Here is an 18,561-nt window from a genome sequence, read left to right on the forward strand (position 1 = left end):
TTCACGGTGATGAACTACTGAAGAAATGGAAAGAACACTTCACCACGGTTCTTAACCGTATTACATCCGGTGAAGTTCCGCCTCTTGTGGATGAAACGGCTAGTCGTCGAAACATGCGGATACGGACTGTTCCTCGAAGCAAAAGGGAAATCATTTCGACCGTCTTACCGCAGAATTACTTATCGCTTTATCTGCAGTCACTGCAGATCTGCCACCTCCACTTACACGGAAATCATGGGAATTCGAGACTTTTTCAGATAGTGGGAGAAGGGGATGACAATCAAGATCCCAAAGAAGAGGACCCGTTTTGAGTGTGACAAGTGGAAGGGTATCTGCGTGCTCTCTGCCGTCGCGAAGGTAATAACAAAAATAATCCTGAAACATCTCAAAAGCTTGATCGACAGAAAGCAGGCTTGTTTCCGTTCCGCATCCTCCTGCATTGACCACACCAACACCCTATAGATCATTTTGGAACAGTGCAGATCGCAGAGTGAAGATTCACTTTTGCGGAGACTAATTTTACACTTGCAATGGCAGTAGACCGGTGAAAAACAAAGTGCTAACCGAACTAACCGATTCTCAGTGAAACAACCATAGTTGAAATTTTGGACATACTGGTTTAGTGTGTTGTGTGTGTAGTGCAGTCGGTTATGACAGTATGGTGAAAGTCGGACGTGTTCAGAATGCGGCGTACACGAGGAACCAGCGGCGCATTTTCAGACCACTCAATGAACCCCAATAGAACGAACAGCTTACAAGTTCATAACGTCCATTATTAGTGGAAGTGTCAGTGTGCATCGAGACCAACAACATTCTGTCCGAGGACAGCAATGGCTGCCGAACTGGATCACGGGGTTGCAAAGAGCAACTTATTATCGACTTATCGTTATAGGATAGGTAACTAGAGGCCAAAAAAATCGCATTAGTTGCTATTTCATTCACGCCAAGTCTCTTGACAGGGCTCCGCACACTGTCTGTATCACATTGATCCTAAGCTGATAAAGTTTCTGGCGACAGCCATTGCAGGGTGGAACATCTCTTTGTCAGTGCACTCATCAGGGCCCATCCGTACATGGTGAGGTCTCTTCCAAGGGAATTCATTGAGTTCCCTTGGGCTTTACATGGCACTGAACCCCCTTTCATGATTAGTAGCCTATATATGACAGATCAAAATTGTCATTTTCATGTGCCCATTCCGTACCAGCCCGACCATAGCATTTCTAAAAGCAGAAAACTCTCAAGTTGTTTCGCTTTAAATTATATTATCTTCAAAATTAAACATTTCTCATCATATTTTTAAAAGTATATATATTGGTTCCATACAAGTTTATTTACAATTTAGATTCGAAGTCACCTTTAATTAACGATTTAATTTCTCGCAATGACTCGCAGAGCAAAGACGAAAACTTATGGGCACTTGTTTCAGGACTCGTTTTCCACGCCGTAACTATGAAGTTTATACTGCAAAGATGCTTTTCTATAATCTTTATATTCTTGAAACTATTATATGTAATGTACCCATTAATTGTAACATTGTAAAATACCCCATATCCATCTGTTACCATTGGCGCTGTAAAGATATTTATGGCGGTAAAACCCGAAGTACTAGTTGATAGTGTAAACTTTCGATGACCACCACTTCTAACAAACAAAGGATCATGAAATAACTCGGGAATATTCCAGTTCCCTTCACGAGCCGCACAGTAAAGGCCAAACAGATGTCGGTCCATTCCTTTGCCTTCTTTAACGGTAGATCTTGACTTTGTATGGCTGATAGCAGCCTTTCTGAACTCATCAACTATTTGCTTCCTGGTTGATTTAGGATTGGTGGCAATCTGAAGAAATTCAGCTGTTTGCTCCGAAAAATATTTTAATGCATCCGTTCGCCCATTATGAAAATTTCTCAACTGAATGGTTTCCTGTGTTGAAGGGTACCTGAAACGGACAATTATTGTTGTAACATTCTTTATAAAATAAAAATTAAATAAAAGGAATATTTTTTTAAAAAGGAAAAAAAAAAATGATCCTTCCCATATAAACTTACTTACGATGCATTTTGTAATAAGTTAATTGAATAGCCATCTGCGTGTAAGAATCCCAGTGCATACCATTATCAGCAATAAATTTTCTGCCGTAATTATCGAACGATTTATATGAAACTGTTATTTCGTCACGCTGTAATAAAGAATGTATAAGAGTATAGTGCACAATATCACAAAATATAAAGCACATCCCAGACACCTACCCTAGCCTCACAGTCATTCAACACTCGGACTATTTCTTTTCTGAGTCGTTCATCTAAATTAAATATGTGCTCGACTGGTGATAATAAAATTGGAGTAGGCACTTGATACCAATCTGGTTCCCCCATTTCTAATAAGCCCAATAAAAGGAAAAAGGCAAAGCTTATACTACATCGACCGTCATAAGCAGAGGGCTATTCCAAGATGAAATGTAATGCGAACCGAAAATCAATCTATTTATTAGCAGTTCTTTACAATACTCATAAATACCTCTCCAATTAATGATATTTTGCCATTCCGAAAGATGACCATTATATTGCTACGGTCAGCCCACTTGGAATGGAAGTCCCCGGTTAGGGCTAATTGTGAGCTCTCCGAATAGTCTTTTGGTGAATGGTTGTCGAGGCATGCCATTACAACCGAACTCTCGATTATTTTTAAAAGTTGCGCGTTGTGGCGTGAAAGTTCTTCAAGATATTTGCGATTCTGAAAGCGAAAGCATAGAATAAATGAGATATACATAGAAACACATTAAGGATAAAATTGAATGAAATTTTATTTAAATTATGCATTCATAATAACCGCAAGAGAATAAAAGATTGGGTGTGTGCATAAGTTCGGTTTTCCGACGTCAACATGCAACCCAGTGTATGCATCAGCAGTGGTTCCGACGTTTTCGTGGTCGAGAAAGACGGACGGAAATTCACCCGCGGCCAGGAAGGCCCCCGTATCCGGATGGCTCAAGTGGTTAGAGTGCTGGGCTGTTGTACGGAAGGTCGCGATTCAAATTTCTATCTCTCTCTGAATGAGTACCTGAGTCAAATCAGGGTAATAATCTCGGGCAAGCGCAATGCTGACCACATTGCATCCTATAGTGCTTTAACACACTTCAAGGGCCTGATCCAATAGGGGTTGTTGCGCCTCTGATTATTATTATTTCCGATTTCACAATGCCGGCATATGCCGGATTTTACCTAATACTAGCACTAAGTACCAAGCATTTAGACTCGGACGATCCTACCTTCTTAAATTATGAAGGGGCGCTGGTGGTAGTGGCCGGTGATAGGTCAATGGGAAAATCCGTCCAGAATTTCCCTGCCTTAAGTGGTCGCCACAGTTTGTGGCGAAACAGCTGCAGCAGGCGAAGCAATGCTCCTGGTCGTCGTGGCGCCTAGACGTTGAACCGCCCCACGACTAGCGATTTCGACGCCGTGCTGTTCATGACGAGCGCACGACTCAGTCACCAAGTCCGACGACTACCGCCTGTTAACCGCACCGGACCTTAAAATTCTCCTTCTCCTCATTTTTGATGGTGCATTTTATCGCTACGAGAAGCTACTTGTTACGAAGCCACAACCGGAGCCTCGGACTGGACGGATTATACAACGACGAACCCGGCAACGACAACCGAATAACGATTTGGGCATTTTCTCATAGAACGCGCGCTCCCTGTACAGAGATGAAGCTGATAAGCAGCTAGCCGATACCCTGCCCCAATATAGAGCTGATGTAACAGCGTTACAGGAAATGCGTTGGACAGGGACCGGTTTCCTGGAGAAGAGTCGCTACATCATATATTATAGTGGCCATCCAGTAAACCATGTGCTCGGGCTAGGTTTCTTAGTCAGCCAAAGAATGAAACCTGCTGTTATCGGCTTTGAAAACATAAGCGAACGGCTATGCACTCTGCGCTTGCGAGGCAAGTTTAGAAACATAAGCCTCAATAACGTTCACGCCCCTACAGAGGAGACTGCAGAGTCGGAGAAAGATACCTTCTACGAGGCAGTAGAACGAACCCTCGAAGCCTGTCCCAGATATGATATCAAAATCATACTTGGAGATTTTAACAGCCAAGTAGGGAAGGAGCCCGTATTCAGGCGATACGTTGGCTCCCATAGCTTAAACGAAAATACAAATGATAACGGACTGCGGATTATTCAATTAGCAGAGTCACACGAAATGGTTGTTGGAAATACCTGGTTTGTGCGGAAAGCATGTCCACAAACATACGTGGGCCTCTCCAGACGGGACCCTCTTTATCAAATTGACCACGTGTTGATCGAATGCCGCCACCTCTCAGACTTGATGAATGTCAGAACATATAGGGGGGCCAATATAGACTCGGATCACTATCTCGTTGGCATGGTGCTCCGAGCTCGAATAACAACACCACTCAGAATCCCCTCTGACAATCAGGTGAGAGTTAACACTGAAGCCATCCATATGTAGGGAAGCAGGATCGTCAAGTAGGGATGAGAAGTCGACATCGTGAAATTATTTAGATAAGTAAAAATGAGAAGAGCTACATAAGTTAATCTAGAATTATATCTTTATTTAAAATAAAAACCTTCTTTAGATTTCCTATCTCCGCAACAATCTGCGGAAGCTATTATCAGCAGCAGTCTGCCGTTGGTCTAAATGACACTGGAATTGCTCAGGAAAGATATCGCTGTATAGCAATTAACTATCCTTATGAAAAGCAAATAACCAAGTGTGTCGAGCCTCGGGGCTCTAGTTCTTTTTATATGATTCTTACTTACATTCTAACATATGTTAATTCCTTATTTTCTATGCACTAACCAATCAAATTCCTTTAATTACTTACTTGCAAATTTCTTGACCAATTGGGTCTGTACATAACAATATATGATCGTGACGTCATAACTTTCTCTTTCTTTCAAATTACCAATCTATAAACATACGGGTCGTGCTGGTCATATGACTGTATGCATTTCTTATGCATAGTCATGTAGCTATCATATGTATAATATATGGGTCATGTATGCATGGTATGTTGTGACTCAAGTGGATCTTATTTCTTGTATTTTGTTCGGCGGTAGATACAAAGTGAACTCTAGTGACTTATGAGAAAATATAGGTCAGTTAATGAGTGATTGTTATTGTTTATGTAACTTGAGAATTTGTGTGAGGTCGGGTAAGTTATTTGTGTGAGGTCGGGTACTAATGAATTAAATGAATGATGAATGATATCACTACACCACGGGGGTTTGGGAGATTGAACATTTCTCGTAGTGAAATGTGAGATCTCGATGTTTTGAAAAAAAGAGTGAAGTTATAATTCGGTTGAAATTAACAAATAAATGTGTTTTTTTTTTTTTTTTTGTGTTTAATTTATGTTCTATTTTAAAATTTCTTTACTCTATTCTTATGTACGGTTTTTTCTACTCCGTTAATTTCTATATTTAAGTTTACATTATCTACACTTTTTACTTTATATGGTCCTAAATAAGGTGATTGGTTCTTTTTTCTTTCTTCATTTCTTAATAAGACTAAGTCTCCTATATTCACATTTATTGGGCTTGTTTTGTTATTGTCATTTATTCTTTTAATTTTTGTCATTTCTATGATTTTTCGAGCTTTATCTAAAGAATACTGTAGTCTAATCTTGAGCTCTTTCGCGTAATCGTCTATGTTATATACTTTACTATTTATGTGTAATATGTCATCTGGTAAATAGGGTAATTTGCCGAAAACTAGTTCGTAGGGAGTGTAGTTGTTATCCACGTGAGGCGTGGTGTTATATGCAAATGTGTAATATGGAATCCATATATCCCATGCCATATCTTCTGCGAATGCTAATATGTACTCGTTAAGTACGCGATGGTTTCGTTCGTTAGTGCCTAAAGTTTCGTGGTGGTAAGGCGTAGAAAATTTTTGGTTTATTTTCAGAAGTTTGCAAATTTCTTTCATTAGTTTGTTAGTGAATTCAGTACCCTGATCTGATTTCAAAATTTTAAATATTCCATATTTTAGTATAAATTCTTTTACTAGTGTTTCTGCTACCGTTTTAGCATCTTTAAATTGTATAGGAGCTGCTACTACAAATTTTGTTAATTCACACTGCATTGTTAGAACATATCTATAACCGTTTGATATGCGTAAAGGGCCTACTGTATCTATCGAAATAGTTTCAAAGCTCGTCGATGGAGTGTCTGTTTTTACCATTCTTTCCTTTGTATGACGGGTTTGTTTATTTATTCTGCAAGATTTGCAGTTAGATATATAATCTTTTACCATTTTACTCATATTCTTCCAGCAATAACGTTGTTTTAATTTCAAAATTGTCTTCCTGACTCCTAAATGTCCTCCATGTGGCGTGTCATGGTACTCTTTTATCAAATTTTTCTGTATCGCGATATCCTCAATTCTTTTAGGGGGTTCATATATCATTATTTTTACTTCGAAGTTCTTTTCTTGTTGCAACGTATTAATTATACTTTTTAATTCATTTTTACCTAGTACCTGGAAAATATCATCTGTGTTCGAAAGTGCTAGCTTGTGAATTTTCCATTTAACCGCTGTTATCAATAACTTCTTCATGATAGATGCGTACATCATATCAGAATTATCGCTATTGTTAACCGATTTGGTATCTGTGGAAAGTGTTGTTGAATGTAGTTTGTCACTAATTGAAACGGATTTCTTATTAGTTTTATTGCTACAATATACACTTATTCCCTCTGTGGTGCGCATAATTTTATTCTTACTTGATTCATTCAAGATGAATTTCAATTTTAATATATCTCTGACGTCTGATATCGAAGAACAATCCCAAATATGAAGTTGATCAGGCTTCTTAGGATGATCTGCTTTTGCGTCCTCGTGCACGTTTTTTACAATATTGTCAAGCTTTCTCTTAGCTGACATACCCCTTGTAATCGCCAAAGTTTTCTTTACAGTAGTGTCATTCTCTACTGGAGTCATCTTCTTCAATATGTCTGAGTTTAATTCAATTCTTGAGAGTGCGTCTGCATTTGTGTTCATTTTCCCCTGCTTGAAAACAATGTCAAAGTCGTAATCTGAAAGGTCTACTCTGATTCTCGTCAGTTTGGAAGATGGATTTTTGTGTGAAAAGAGTGATACTAATGGTCTGTGGTCAGTTACTACAATAAATTTCCTAAATCTCGTTTCTCTAACTCTAATGCGTAATTTGCGGCTTCAGTCATGTCTTTCGGTCTTGAAGAGAAAACGGTATCTCTTATCTCAGGGTTTAATCCGGTAAGGAAAGTTGTAAGAGCTTGTCGCCCATTTATTTTTGTAATCAAATTCTTTTCTGCCTCTGTCACCGTTTCACCCAATTCGGCAACTTGTAGGTGACTCAACTCACTTGTAAGGTGTAGTATTTTGTCCCGATAATTAGTCACTGAAGATTTGTTCTGGGATACTGAATTCAGTGTTGTTTGGATGCTCTGGATTGTGTTCGAGCTTACAAATTTTTGTTTTAACAATTTTACAAAGCTTGCCATATTAGTGGGTACATTAGTACCTACAGCTAAGCGAGCTGTGTCTGTTAACTTGACATTTATGACAAAATCTAATAATTGTTTTTTCCCTGGTTCGTTTAATGTCTCGTTTAAAAATTCTATTAATTTTGTGAACGTATGGAGATCTTTATATTTACCATCGAAAGTTGGTATTACTTTGACAGCGGTTGTAATATCGAAGTCACTCATATTTGATTCTATTAATTGTATTTCAAGAAGTTCTTTAAAGGTATTGTACGCTTGTTTAAAAGATGTCGATAAGCTCAAGGTTTTACTATCAGTAGTGTTCTGGATTATGCTCGAGGCTTGAGCCTTTATCTGTTCTAAGTTTTGCAATTTTGAAAGGACAGTGTCACGTTTGTAACCTCTACCCGCACTTTTTTTTGCGTTTGCTATATCTCTTTGTAAGCTACTCAATAATCTTTTTAGAGTCTCTAAATCGCCCATGAAAAAATATTTTTGTGAATATGTTGTATTGAACGTTACTTATAAAAAAAAAAATTGCTCTATGGTTATACATTGTTTCTATTAACTACCTTCCTAACGTAATTCGAATGATATCTATTATACAAATATATGAAAAAAATTATGATGACGAAACATCCTGATGTCGTGATTGCCTGACGATATTCAGTCACGAGGCTGTTGTTGGTTGTCGAGCTGCAATTGCCCATGTTTAACGTTCTGCTTGAGTAGTCTTTCTTTATAAATCCGTTCTTCTGGTTCCCTGTTGCGATAGTTGCTAGTCTGTAGTACTCTGCTTTTTCCTTTCTTAATTTCTGCCGTTTACCTCCTCTTGTCTTCTTAAATTTTTGTTGATGTCGCTCCTCTGCTTCCTTCTTCGCTTCAGTTCGCGCCTTTAGTTCCGGAATTGTCAGTTTCTTCGGTCCTATATGTTTTAGTTCATCCTTCGGGGTTGCTACATATGGTGGTGGTGCTGTTCCTTGCTGGTTGATGCTTTCTGGCTTGTATTCCTCTGCTATCTTGATTATCCGATTAAATATACGGTCGACCTCTTTTTGAAAGTCTTCTTCAATCAGCATGTTGATGGTGTCGTCCATGATGTGGAATTACTAACTTCTTCTTGGTCCATAATAGGCAGGATCGCCATGTAGGGAAGCAGGATCGTCAAGTAGGGATGAGAAGTCGACATCGTGAAATTATTTAGATAAGTAAAAATGAGAAGAGCTACATAAGTTAATCTAGAATTATATCTTTATTTAAAATAAAAACCTTCTTTAGATTTCCTATCTCCGCAACAATCTGCGGAAGCTATTATCAGCAGCAGTCTGCCGTTGGTCTAAATGACACTGGAATTGCTCAGGAAAGATATCGCTGTATAGCAATTAACTATCCTTATGAAAAGCAAATAACCAAGTGTGTCGAGCCTCGGGGCTCTAGTTCTTTTTATATGATTCTTACTTACATTCTAACATATGTTAATTCCTTATTTTCTATGCACTAACCAATCAAATTCCTTTAATTACTTACTTGCAAATTTCTTGACCAATTGGGTCTGTACATAACAATATATGATCGTGACGTCATAACTTTCTCTTTCTTTCAAATTACCAATCTATAAACATACGGGTCGTGCTGGTCATATGACTGTATGCATTTCTTATGCATAGTCATGTAGCTATCATATGTATAATATATGGGTCATGTATGCATGGTATGTTGTGACTCAAGTGGATCTTATTTCTTGTATTTTGTTCGGCGGTAGATACAAAGTGAACTCTAGTGACTTATGAGAAAATATAGGTCAGTTAATGAGTGATTGTTATTGTTTATGTAACTTGAGAATTTGTGTGAGGTCGGGTAAGTTATTTGTGTGAGGTCGGGTACTAATGAATTAAATGAATGATGAATGATATCACTACACATAACACAGCCCACCGCGACATCTATAAGAGGGAAACGTATGCCGCAATAACAGCAGTCAACAGAGGACCTGGAGATGAAGCATCAACAAATGATCTTCACAACCACCTCAAGAACGTTATTATGGATACGGCCACAAATATACTTGGCCCAAGCCGCAAAAGGAGTCGGAACGGCTGGTTTGACGATGAATGTAAGCCAGCAACGGAACGGAAGAATGCCGCATACCGAGTAAGGTTGCATTCTCAAAGAACGCGGGCACGCGCAAAGACTTATCACGAACTCCGTCGAGCGGAGAAGCGACTTCACAGACGGAAAAAGAAAGCCTGGGAGAACCAACAAGTCTGTGAACTAGAAAAGTACAGGGAGCAACCGCACCAGGCGCGGAAGTTTTACGAACAAGTCAGCAGGATGAAGCCTTATACACCTCGGCATATTGGAGCGGTGGGTTGAGTACTTTGATGAGCTACTGAACAACCAGAACATCGGCGAGTTGGAGGTCCCGCCAACTGAAGACGAGGGACAAATACTGCCACCACCAAGTTTAGGGGAAACAGTCCGTGCAATTCATCGGCTAAAAAATCATAAGTCGCCTGGGGCAGATGGAATTACAGCCAGATAAAAGCAGCAGGATCACTCTCAAGACCATTCGACATCAACAACGGTCTACGACAAGGGGATGCCCTGACATACGTCCTCTTTAACCTGGCCCTCGAGAAAGTGATTCGTGATGCTGATGTAAATGCAAGCGGTACGATCCTCTTTAAGTCCACCCAACTACTGGCCTATGCTGACGATATCTACATCATGGGAAGAACCACCCGAGATGTACAAACTGCCTTCATCCAGATTGAGCAGGCGGCGATTGGCGCGAGATCTGGGGCTGCACATCAATGAAGGCAAGACAAAATATATGGTGGCAATGTCAGCACCGAAGACGAACCAACCAACAACATCAAACCGCACTGATCAAGCAGGAAGAATAAGGATAGGAGAATACAACTTTGAGACCGTTGACAATTTCTTCTATCTAGGGTCGAAAATCACAACCGATAACAGTTACGATGATGAAATCCGCGCACGGTTGTTTTCAGCCAACAGAGCCTATTTCAACTTACAAAAGCTGTTCCGCTCGAAACGTCTCACCATAGGGTCAAAGCTCTTACTGTAAAAGACTATAATCTTGCCCTACATGAGGATGGACGATTCCGTAGCCTACACAATGACGAAATCTATGAGCGATACCATGACCGTCCGGTTGTGGATAAAATCCGGCTCAATAGGTTACGGTGGGCGGGTCACTTAATCCGTATGGATGAGAATGATCCCACCCGGAAAGTCTATAAGGGCAATATCTATGGTAGAAAAAGAAGACGAGGCAGACCCTGCCTAAGATGGAGCGATGGCGTAGGCAAGGACGCCAGACAGCTTTTAGGGATATCGAATTGGTGGACCTCGGCGCAAAAGCCGGATGTCTAGAGTTCCTATTAAGGCAAGCCTAGACTGGATACCGGTTGTTGCGCCGTTGATGATGATGATGATTTTATCCCTAACTGCCTCAGTGAGTAATCTGCAAAACTGCAAACTTGCTCCACTTTCCTTTACCTATTCCCTGAGACGCTGCGGTGGTGTACAGCCATTCAGACTGGAGCTATCCATCTCTCCTCTTTTCGCAACCGGGCTTGGGACCGGCAGATTAATTAATTACTAACATATATTTCCCATGAGATAGCCGTCAGGAATGTTAAACCGTTTGCAAGAAGATGGAAACACCCCCGTCGACATCAAGAGCAAAGATTTCAACCCACCCCCCTAAAGTTTGTGCTGGATGTGATATTCGAGGGATTATTCGCAACCAAGCCTTAACAACGAAAGCATACTGTACCCAGCTAGAGCGTCTCGCGACGGCGTTCAAGAGAAAATCTAGGCTCCACACCGCTGACCTCACTCAGAGAAAAAATGTGGAGTTAGGTTGATTGCAGTTAGTCTGACCTCCATACTACCATAACCTTGCCCCATCAGATTTTCACATGTCCCAATCCTTAGACAATCTTTTGAAAGGAAAGGAATTTTTACAACGAAGATACGCACTTACGGTTTTTTTAAAGAAAAGTTAATACACACCCTATTTGAAAATCTGTACTAACATTACTTTTACATAACACATTATTCTTTATGAAGAATTTTTTTTCAAACCTATAATTCTAACGAAAAACACCCTTACTTGCTATCGGTGTATAGATATGAGATTTATGTAAAAAACTCGAAGAAAATTCTTCAAAACTCATTTCATTTCTTGAGTTTGACAATGTTCTGGAGTAATTGATCAGTAGTTTACAGTTGAAAAAATACTCGCACAGTAAATATGAATCTTTAGTATGCCTGTTTTAATATGATGGTTACATTCTGTGATACCTAAGGTATAGGGTCATAGGGAAAAAAAATCAAACCCGGTTGGAAATATTACGGGCAAAAAGCGCGTTGAAAATTATGCAGGACCCCTATTTTCGTTTCAAATAAATGCAAAGGGGGATGCCAGATTCTATATCGATTAATACCTTCCGAAGTAGACCTTAGCGTTGGCGTTAGTTGCAAAGGAGGAAAATGAGGCGGTTAAAAAATAACCACTTATTTTACTTGGTATAATCATTGGCGCGACAATCCAATTGGATCACTCCACTGGAGCACTCCATTCAAGACCGTAATGGTACACTACAATAAACTGTAGGAGACAATGTGGTCTGCATTGCGCTCGCCCGAGATTATTACCCTGATTTGACTCTGGTACGGCTGAGTTGACTGATACCCAATATCCAGCGATCTTCTGCTACGACAGCCTAGCCCTCTAACCACTGTGCCACCCCAACACAATTTCACCGAATTCTCAGAAACTAGTCAGCAGAAAAATCTGAAAGTCGCAAGTCCTCAAATAAACTTAATAATAGCATATTTCCATATTTCTTTAAATTAACTGGAACCCCACCTTAAGATTATGCTAGAATCATAAAATTTTGCAGTAATTTAAGCTATAAATTTGATACGCCGAAGTTAACTGAAAATCTTACTATTACTGATGAAGTCATAGTAGGACAAAGTTGTCTGTACTGCAACTCAGGATATTGAATATAAATATCAAACTAAAGTAAATAGTCAAACTTAGTAAATGAATGAGCTTACGAGCTATGTACAAACTATGATAAAAAACCTAACCTTTCATACCTGACGCGCCGAATTTCCGTTTTCAGTTTGTTTATGTGCTCTCCTCAAATCCAATTTTGATAAAATAAGACTTTGTTTAGGTAGACTGGGTAAATGCGTTTATGCACTAAATGTTGGACTCCTTAGACAGAAAGCCCCTGGACTACCAATTACATGCTTCCCCACCATCAGAAAACTAACCTGGAATCATTTGGTACATTACTTAGGGCTACTCTTGCCGCTCTGCCGCCTTAGGGAGCCTTTAAGTCAAAGAAGCTTTTTCATTTCAATTTCAATTCAATTCAATTTCTTCACCAATCGAACTCAATCCTCTTTCCGAGAAGAAGAACCTGAACTTAGTAATATTAACGGATCCTACTCTTCTTTCCGTATTAAAAACAATGTGATCAGCATTATCCCCAAATCGATTCAGCTACGAACCTCAGTTTCGATGTGCCGAGCAGCCTATTTGCCCCTCGTTTCATTAAGACGATTGCCATTACCCGTCAGTCCAATAATCGTCCCCCAAATCACCATAGGGCGCTAGATCGGGATATTTTTAGTCAAGATGATCGATTTTGTGCAAGGCAACGAGTGCTGCAACAGTGCCTGTGTAACGTACCAGACTATTCTCGTATGTCGAGTTTTAGCTGTGCTACCCTCGACATGATCTCAATCTTCCTCTGGCCTTCTAGCAACTCATAGAACAATGAACGGTTTCTCAGATAATTTCTCAATATCCGCAGGACGTGATCCGGTACATGAAAACAATTTTCCAATGTGTGTAGCATATCTGCCCAACTTGCGAAATTAAAGATATTTCTAGCATGGAGCATTACTAGGAGCATTAGCTCTCCAGTTGTACTCCTCAGCTCGGCGAACAGCATCTACAAGTGTATCCACCGTGGATATCTTTGTTCCAAAATCAAGCTGCTTTGGTCTCTCGGTAGCATATATTGTTTTGATGAGTCTACTCCTAATGAGTTTCTCGGCCTTTCCGGCTACGTCATGCGCACAGAGTGCTCGATATGCAGACAGCAGCTCTCCTTTGCCTTTGCCGACCAACATGAGCCTCACTATCTTCCAACGGCAGGAAAAATATGCGGCCTATATGAGGCACCAACTTATATAATTTTCCCAGCTTACCATCGGTTCCGGCACCTCTTTTGTTCTTCATAGAGAAGACTTGTTATTCCAACCCTTTCATTGGTTAACATCGGGTCCGGCACCTTTTTTGTTATTCATAAAGAAGATTTCCTATTCCAACCCTTTCATGGTGAAAAGTGGACATCGACTGAAGAGCATTTCCGCAGAGCCCCGATTTTTGAGTAACCAGTATATAACAAAATGCTCAAAGGACCTCATCCACCTCGTGTACTACCAGACGGCAGCGCTTAAGACTTTTGTTCCTTGTGGAGCATGGAATGCCCGCAGGCCGCCCTTTCAGATTCATTATTGAATTGTCGACAGTGCCGACTGCAGCCCCTCTACTTTACGAAATATTCTCTAGCGCGGCTCTGCCTGTTGCAAACAAATTTCTCAGTGTCCACCTTCGCGACGTTCTAGGGACAAGATGTGCGCCGGGAGGTAGCTTTGATTGCTTCAAAAACAATATATTAATGGTCGCTTGTCGAGAAGGTTTCCAGATCTCGTCATCCCCATCGAGGATACCAATGATTACGACCAATGACGCGAAGGTTACAGGGGCACCAGAACTTTAACGTACACGCAATGTTTAAAGTTTTAGTTAGAAGCCCATCCTTGAGGCCATCTCCAGGATTGGTTTTCTTTTGGCGGCTGTTTGGAGGATGGAGAAGGCAATGTCCCATTCACCCCGCTCCTCCGTTTTTAAGACGCATCGTCCAAAGCGTCAAATGTAATTCGAAAGTCGTCTCTCATTCGGTGGCGATCCCGAAAAAAGTTTATCTCAAAATGCCGAGTCCGACTAAAAACCAACCCCTTGGCCTTGGCCTAAGTATCTAGCGCGTGTACGGCAAAAGTTAAGTTAGGAAAAGGAATTCTATTATTCCCAAACGCCAGTGTTGCTTAATGAGTCGAGCTGATTAGAACTTTTATCTCTCGTGAGCAGTGTATGTTGATTTGAAAAATCACATTAGTTCCAATGCGCATTGTTCGACTACTTCCACCAAAGCAAGTTTTTAACCTTGGGAATTCGTTGGGATGATGCCTATCCAAGTAATCCCTTGATCGCCTTCCAGAAACCATCCCCTCGGTTGTCTTCGGATCTAAGGCAATGAGGATTCCGCCAACCTTCCGTTTTCTGTATGAAAAACACATCTAATCTATTGTCTTCGGGCTTCATCTAATACCGAATCTAACTGACGACTTCTGAAAAGGTCATGCCCTCCGTCGATTGAAAAGGCAGAGCTGGCAGTTTAGTCCTACTTCCTTTTATCGGCTTTTCTTCTGGTGTTCCGCCATTCGTATTCGCCTGGATTTAGGCAGACGACCTATTATCGGCACAGCGGATTGTAATAAAATAAGTCTTCAACATCATTTATTACGTACTGCAAGCTGTAGTCAAACAAATATGGATGTGCTCCAGTTGGAACACGAGTAGCGCCCAACGGTCGATTTGGATTTCAAAACGAACATAGAAATTGTCACACTATAAATTTATGAATTTCTAAAGTATCATACTACTGTTAACTTTATTTGAATAGTTATCGAGAAGGGATGTATTTTCAGCAGCAGGATCACTCTCAAAACCATTCGACATCAACAACGGTCTACGACGAGGGGATGCGCTATCATGTGTCCTCTTTAACCTGGCCCTCGAGAAAGTGATCCGTGATGCCGAGGTAAATGCAAGAGGTACGATCCTCTTCAAGTCCACCCAACTATTGGCCTATGCTGACGATATCGACATCATGGGAAGAACCACCCGAGATGTACAAACTGCCTTCATCCAGATCGAGCAGGCGGCGCGAGATCTTGGGCTGCACATCAATGAAGGCAAGACAAAATATATGGTGGCAACGTCAGCACCAAAGACGAATCAACCAACAACATCAAACCGTACTGGTCAAACACAAACACGAACAAGAATAAGGATACGAGAATACAACTTTGAGACCGTTGACAATTTCTCCTATCTAGGGTCGAAAATCATAACCGATAACAACTACGATGATGAAATCCGCGAACGGTTGTTGTCAGCCAACAGAGCCTATTTCAGCTTACAAAGACTGTTCCGCTCGAAACGTCTCACCATAGGGTCAAAGCTCTTACTGTACAAGACTATGATCTTGCCAGTCCTCATGTATTCCTCGGAAACTTGGGTTCTTAGCAAGAAAAATTGCGAACTCTTGGCCGCGTGGGAGAGAAAAATCCTGCGAAGAATTTTTGGCCCCCTACATGAGGATGGACGATTCCGTAGCCTACACAATGACGAAATCTATGAGCGATACCATGACCGTCCGGTTGTGTATAAAATCCGGCTCAATAGGTTACGGTGGGCGGGTCACTTAATCCGTATGGATGAGGAGGATCCCACCCGGAAAGTCTATAAGGGCAATATCTATGGTAGAAAAAGAAGACAAGGCAGACCCTGCCTAAGATGGAGCGATGGCGTGGGTCAGGACGCCAGACAGCTTTTAGGGATATCGAATTGGTGGACCTCGGCGCAAAACCGGGATGTCTGGAGTTCCTTATTAAGGCAGGCCTAGACCGGATACCGGTTGTTGCGCCGTTGATGATGATGATGTATTTTCAAATCTCAGCTTCATATAGAGGCATACTCATTTCAGATTTTTTTCAGTTGGGTAGGGTCAAAAGACAGTGGACCCTGTTTTTGAATCGGTGACTTCTAACCCACCAAACCCTCTACACAAAACCATAATGTTTATTTTACCGAAACCCTACAGAAGGAACTTTATTTAAATTACTTATCAATTAGATCCAACCTAAATTTCACTCACCTGTCAAACTTTTTCTGTGAACTTTTATCATAAATTTAACATACCTTAGCCCAACTGGATCTGTCATCACATGTTAGTATTGGAATGTTATCACTGCTAACTGATGTGTCGATAACTCCACGAATATAATGTAAAATGCTAAGGATTTCCTGAGGTGTTATTAAATTCCCATCCAAACGTACGCAATTAAATTGGAAAATACGACCTTTTGCAATTATAATTCCGTGGGTTGGGCATTCGCCTTCTGAAACTGATAGAAAATAAACTTAATCATTAACAAGCAATAGAAGAGAACTAATACAATGTATAGCCACGAAATTTGATAGAATTAATGTTTGTTACTCAACCAGGCGAAGCATATTGTTTAGATAAGACAAAAGTATATAATTATCTCGTGACGAAATAGAATCACATTGAATTGTTCACATAGGGAGATCCTCAAAATAAAAAATTTAAATTTTGAATAAACGTCGGGTGTGGGAAAGCTGTAATAGGGGACGCCTAATTGTCCTTGAGAATGGAGCGGTTCTGTGACTTCCTGGCTCTCTAATCTTCGTGTTCGTGCTTCCCCATAAATGTATTTGAGAATCGCTCTATGTTTTCTCACTTAGATACTGACAAACGTAGACTATCTAAATCCATAAATTTTTCAGATTTACTGAATATCTTGCCCTCGTGATTGACAACAGTCACCCTAGATACTCATTTTAAGAAACGCCATCATTATACAGTTTGATCTAAAAGCTTGGAAAAAGAAATGGATTTTTTTATAAGCATATAAAAGAAACAGGAGCAAATGTCATAATAAATGTTGAACTGAAAGGATCCCACATGATGCTTACTCCTATATCAATGTGGGGCACATTACAAGGAAAAAGAAAGTCCCAGTCACTCTCGAGCTCAAGCTTCCTACAAGCAGGGAGAAATACGAATAGTGATGGCAATAGAATCAGCCTACTGATCTCCACCTCCACGTTTTTCTAACGCGGAGTCTAGTAGTCTTAGAGATTTCCGGTTTGTCGAATAGTTCGTACAGCTCATGGCTGTATCTTATTCGCTATTGATCTCATTCTCGCTTTACTCCAAAAATTCGCCTAAGGATCCGCCTTTCAAAGCTGTTCAATCCTTGTTTATATTCATAATTTTCGTTTTTATCTCGTTGGTTTATAGTCCTACCTACTTTGTTTCTTAACAGGACTTCTTTAGCGGATATTCGAGCGTGACAAAATATTCATGTCATCTGGTAAGGCTTGAATTTGTTTAGGCATCTAGAGTATGCCTGGGCGTGTGTGTATCTATGAGGTGGAAGAGAAGCAAAGCTTCTTAGCAGTCAGATCCTAGTGATCCATTGTACTACTGTTTCCAGTTTTTGATAGCAGCATAAGTCAATGCTACTGACACTCCAATTATTAGTTTCGGTCCTGATATGGGGGAAATATAACCCGCTTTTGGTAAGGCATCCGAGATTTCATTTTCCTCTACATCACCACCCAGAGTATTTCCAGCTAATTGAATCTAGAAATAGAATTCAACCGATTTCTATATTCCGGGATGATTGAAGTGATAAAAAAATTGCTCAGTGTAACTTGGCTATCGGTGCAGATTGCAATACGCCTGTCCTTCAATCGCTCACCAACCGCTCAAGTTGTACCTCTTAGGACGGCTTACACTTCAGCCTGAAAGACCCCAACGAAAAAGCCCATTTCCCGTTTTTATCTGAAAGGTATGCTTTTACTTCAGAACCCTGTTCTGTTTTTTCATGCTCGTATCTTCTACTAAACAGATGTATGAAGATTTGAGAATCAGAAGGTATTACAAAAACTGGATTCAGTTCTTCCACTATTTCTTCCAATACTCTGCGCCCCTCGTTTCCGATGTTTCCCCACAGGTATACCTATTTTAAATTAATTAGTCTATGATTTTTCATTCAGATTCCTTATTTTTGTAAATATTATAGTATCATCGTGATTTGATTTGAATTAGATATATTTCTACACACCGTTCCAAAAT

The 18,561-nt window shown here is 40.3% G+C and overlaps 1 protein-coding gene across 3 annotated transcripts in view; it reads right to left on the minus strand.

The window, feature by feature from the left end:
• Positions 1–1,288: 1,288 nt before the first annotated feature.
• Positions 1,289–18,561, minus strand: part of LOC119651017 (peroxisomal carnitine O-octanoyltransferase-like) — a 45,313-nt gene continuing 28,040 nt past the window's right edge. For 2 of the 3 annotated variants that reach the window (XM_038054318.1, XM_038054317.1), the window contains 6 exons: positions 16,596–16,801; positions 2,514–2,729; positions 2,246–2,437; positions 2,045–2,175; positions 1,519–1,935; positions 1,289–1,461 (listed from right to left, as the gene is read on the minus strand). In XM_038054318.1, the coding sequence (XP_037910246.1) occupies positions 1,332–1,461; positions 1,519–1,935; positions 2,045–2,175; positions 2,246–2,437; positions 2,514–2,729; positions 16,596–16,801 (1,292 nt within the window). In that variant the 3' untranslated portion in view covers positions 1,289–1,331. Of the gene's footprint in view, positions 1,462–1,518; positions 1,936–2,044; positions 2,176–2,245; positions 2,438–2,513; positions 2,730–16,595; positions 16,802–18,561 lie in introns of those variants that run through there. The other variant, XM_038054319.1, reaches the window with a different exon arrangement.

The sequence above is a fragment of the Hermetia illucens genome, chromosome 3, assembly GCF_905115235.1.
Source record: "Hermetia illucens chromosome 3, iHerIll2.2.curated.20191125, whole genome shotgun sequence".
Lineage (NCBI taxonomy): Eukaryota > Metazoa > Arthropoda > Insecta > Diptera > Stratiomyidae > Hermetia > Hermetia illucens.